This window comes from Malurus melanocephalus, unplaced genomic scaffold (assembly GCF_030028575.1).
Source record: "Malurus melanocephalus ecotype Western Australia unplaced genomic scaffold, MMel_1.1 scaffold_1060, whole genome shotgun sequence".
NCBI lineage: Eukaryota > Metazoa > Chordata > Aves > Passeriformes > Maluridae > Malurus > Malurus melanocephalus.
The window spans coordinates 63,797-66,789 of record NW_026624292.1 but is presented as its reverse complement, the minus strand read 5'-3'; the positions used below and the strand labels follow the sequence as shown (position 1 = coordinate 66,789).

At 41.2% G+C, this 2,993-nt stretch overlaps 1 protein-coding gene across 1 annotated transcript in view; it reads left to right on the top strand.

Annotated features, from left to right (window-relative positions):
• The window catches only part of PPEF1 (protein phosphatase with EF-hand domain 1), a 34,933-nt gene that overhangs the window by 11,899 nt on the left and 20,041 nt on the right, over positions 1-2,993 (top strand). The window contains exon 4 of the mRNA XM_057386797.1: positions 2,529-2,701. Within this exon, the coding sequence (XP_057242780.1) occupies positions 2,529-2,701 (173 nt within the window). The remainder of the gene's footprint in view (positions 1-2,528; positions 2,702-2,993) is intronic.

The window sequence follows — 2,993 nt, the reverse complement described above, 5'->3', positions numbered from 1 at the left end:
TTGCTCTGTTTTGACTCATGTGCCTGAACCAGGCTTGCCAAGACTTCTTGTCCCTGTCTTTTAATCTGAACTGAGAGAGCCTTGACACTTAGACTAGAACTGCTAGCTGTAGCTATGTGATGTGTGAGGGGTAACTGAATGTGTGAGGGTGCTAAATCCTTCAGAATTAGTCCTGCGTGGGGCATGTGGGCTGGGCTAATGTTGGTCAGCGTGGTGGCTCCCAGGCTGCATTTGGTCACCATTSCTGTCTCCTCAGAGATGGGACAGTCATGCTGTGCAGGAAGAAGCCTTAAAATCCAGCTGAAAGACTGCCTGAGGAGAAAAAACACACTGTGACTGTAATGACTGTGACTGGCTTTTGACAGCTCATCCAGAAGTGGAAAATGGGGTGTCCTTGGCAGAGATGTGCCCTACAGGGAAGGAAATTGGGTTTCCCAGCCTGGGCACAGGCCARAATGGAAGTGAGTGTGTGAAATGGAAGTTCATGTTCAGAGGTAAAGTGAGGGATGGGCTGCTGCATGCAGGAAGGGAAGGCAGGATAGGAGCAGGCATGGGCAGTGTCTGCCTGGATTGAAACGCTCAGAAGAGCCTTGATTGTGAAGGAGTCATGTCAGATGAGGAGAGCTRGGTAGAACAGGCAGGAAATGRGGAATTGGGGTGGTCTGAGGAGCTGCTCTGTGCTCTGCCATTGCCCACTGCCTGGGAGGGGGGCAAAAAGGGAGATGCTCTTCTGGAGACCTGCTGCTGGAGCTGGAACAAGAATTGGTGCAAACATAGGCTGATCACTATGTGGGAATCCACAATCTCAGTCCATGGCAGCATTCYGGTGTCCAGCCAGGCAAAGCTGGAACTGTGGTGGAAGACTGTGGGGGAATGGGGCCCCACAGATTTTGATTTTGAAACTTAGGTAATTATTGTGTATGATTAAAGTTTGAGAAAAGAAAAGGAGTGTTGACTGTTTATATGGAGGAAGAATGTTGTATTTTTGAGAAAAGTAGATTAGAATGTAGAATTGATAACGTAAATAGTTAAAAATTATAAGTATTACTAATATTGTAGTTTTTGTAAACTTACTAATTATGTTTTGATTATTAATTAAACAGCTATTTTTTTGACTAATGTATGTTTGATACAAATGTGTACTTTGATTGTTAAAGTAGATAAAAGAAGCTTGTCCCACAATAAAATCCTTCTTTCTTTCTGTTTTTTTCACCCACTTTTGTGTGTTTTGTATCTATTCTTTTCTGTCGCTGTTTGGCCAGCAGCGACAGAAGACTGCAAATCCAAATGGACTTGGTGGAAATGGTGAATCCTAAGCACCTTGCTGTTACTTGATTCCTTAATCCATTTATATGGCTGAGTATAACATTGCATTAGCACTGAATATGCTAATCAGCTCACAGCCACAGCACTCACAGTAAAAAGGGACTTTTTAAAATCCAGATTATGTTTTTATCTATTTATTTCTTTAATATGGATTTTGCCCAGTTGCAAGACAAGTTGCCCTTTATGAATCTCATCATTTTTGAGGCCACATGCTCGTTTTGGCTATCGTGAATTTTGAGTCACAGCTACAGGTATTCCTTCAGTAATAAATAATACATTTTTATTTGCAGCTGCAGAAAATCAGGGTTACTGAAAATTTATCTGTAGCCCAGCAAAAAGTGTTTACAACAATCATCTCACAAGAGCAGTTATTAGAACACTTTTGTTTAGGGCCTGGCTCTCTCTCTCTTATAGAATAATATATGATAAAGACAATCTGCAAGAAGAAAACACTGAAATGTGCTGATCAGTAAGTTATATTTCAAGGTTATGTTAAGAAAAATATTGTATTGAAGCAATTAGCAGTGTTCCTGCTTTCTCCATGTTCCAGGAAAATTAGAAGCTATGCTCTACTTTCACCACTCTGTTTTTGTTTGTTTGATCCAATGGTTTTATGGCAGCCAACCAAATGGCATTATATGCTAGCAGTATCAGAAAAGAGTAGTTTCCAATCCACTATGAATAAAYAGGCTATTACAGGTGACTTTTAAAAAAATCACTGACCTGCTGGTATTTAGCCAAAAACTGTTACATAGAAAATATAAACAATAGAAGTGACTCTGCAAAACTTGTATTAGAAGTGTCTTATTGAACTTCAAGGAGATGATGGTTATTTGATGATCAACCATGACTTTTGTGTCACCTTATACCAGGGGGAAGGAGAAGGAAGCTTGGTGATGGTTCTCATTGCTCCACAACTTCAGTGCAGAATGTTTTGTACCCTGACCACAGCTACCAGCAGTTGGAAGATTTTTGCCTGTTTTTTTTTGCTTGGTTTGGAGTTTTTTTCTTGATTTTGGTTGATTGGTTGGTTGGTTTGTCAAACAATCTGGGCAGACCTGAAGCTTTTTCACTGTAGGAGACAGGAGTTGGCCACTGTAATACTGCAGCAGTTAAACAGTGATGGTTCTGGCCATGCTCTTACAGTTCTCTGGTGGACTGGTGCAGTTTCTACCTTTTGTTTTTCTTCCCTCTTGTTCCAGTTTCTCAAATTTTTACCAGCCCTAGTGCTCCTCAGGTGGTGGATGAAGGTTTATGTTTAAAAGAATTTGAAAAGAAGATAGATGTTCCAGACTCCTATTATGGCCCACGGCTCTCRTTCCCCCTGACTGCTGAAGATGCCAATGCTCTCCTTCACGCCTTCCGGAATGAACAGGTGATTTGCAATTAGCTTGATTTTTAAAAAAATTATTTTACATTTGTCAAGTTGTGTTCCACAATCCAATGTAAGACTAGACTGGTGCCCAAAGAGATATTTCACCCTCCTTTTACATGCCATTACTTTTGCCTGCTAGCTTAGTGATCATAAATGTGCATGGTGAGCTGCCTTGGGAAATGGATCTGGCTGGAAGCTAACACAATAAAATCAAAAGCAGACAGTTCCAGAGTTCCCAGATTTGATTCACTCCTCAGCTGCACGAGCACCAGGCCCAGCACTGGGGAAGAAA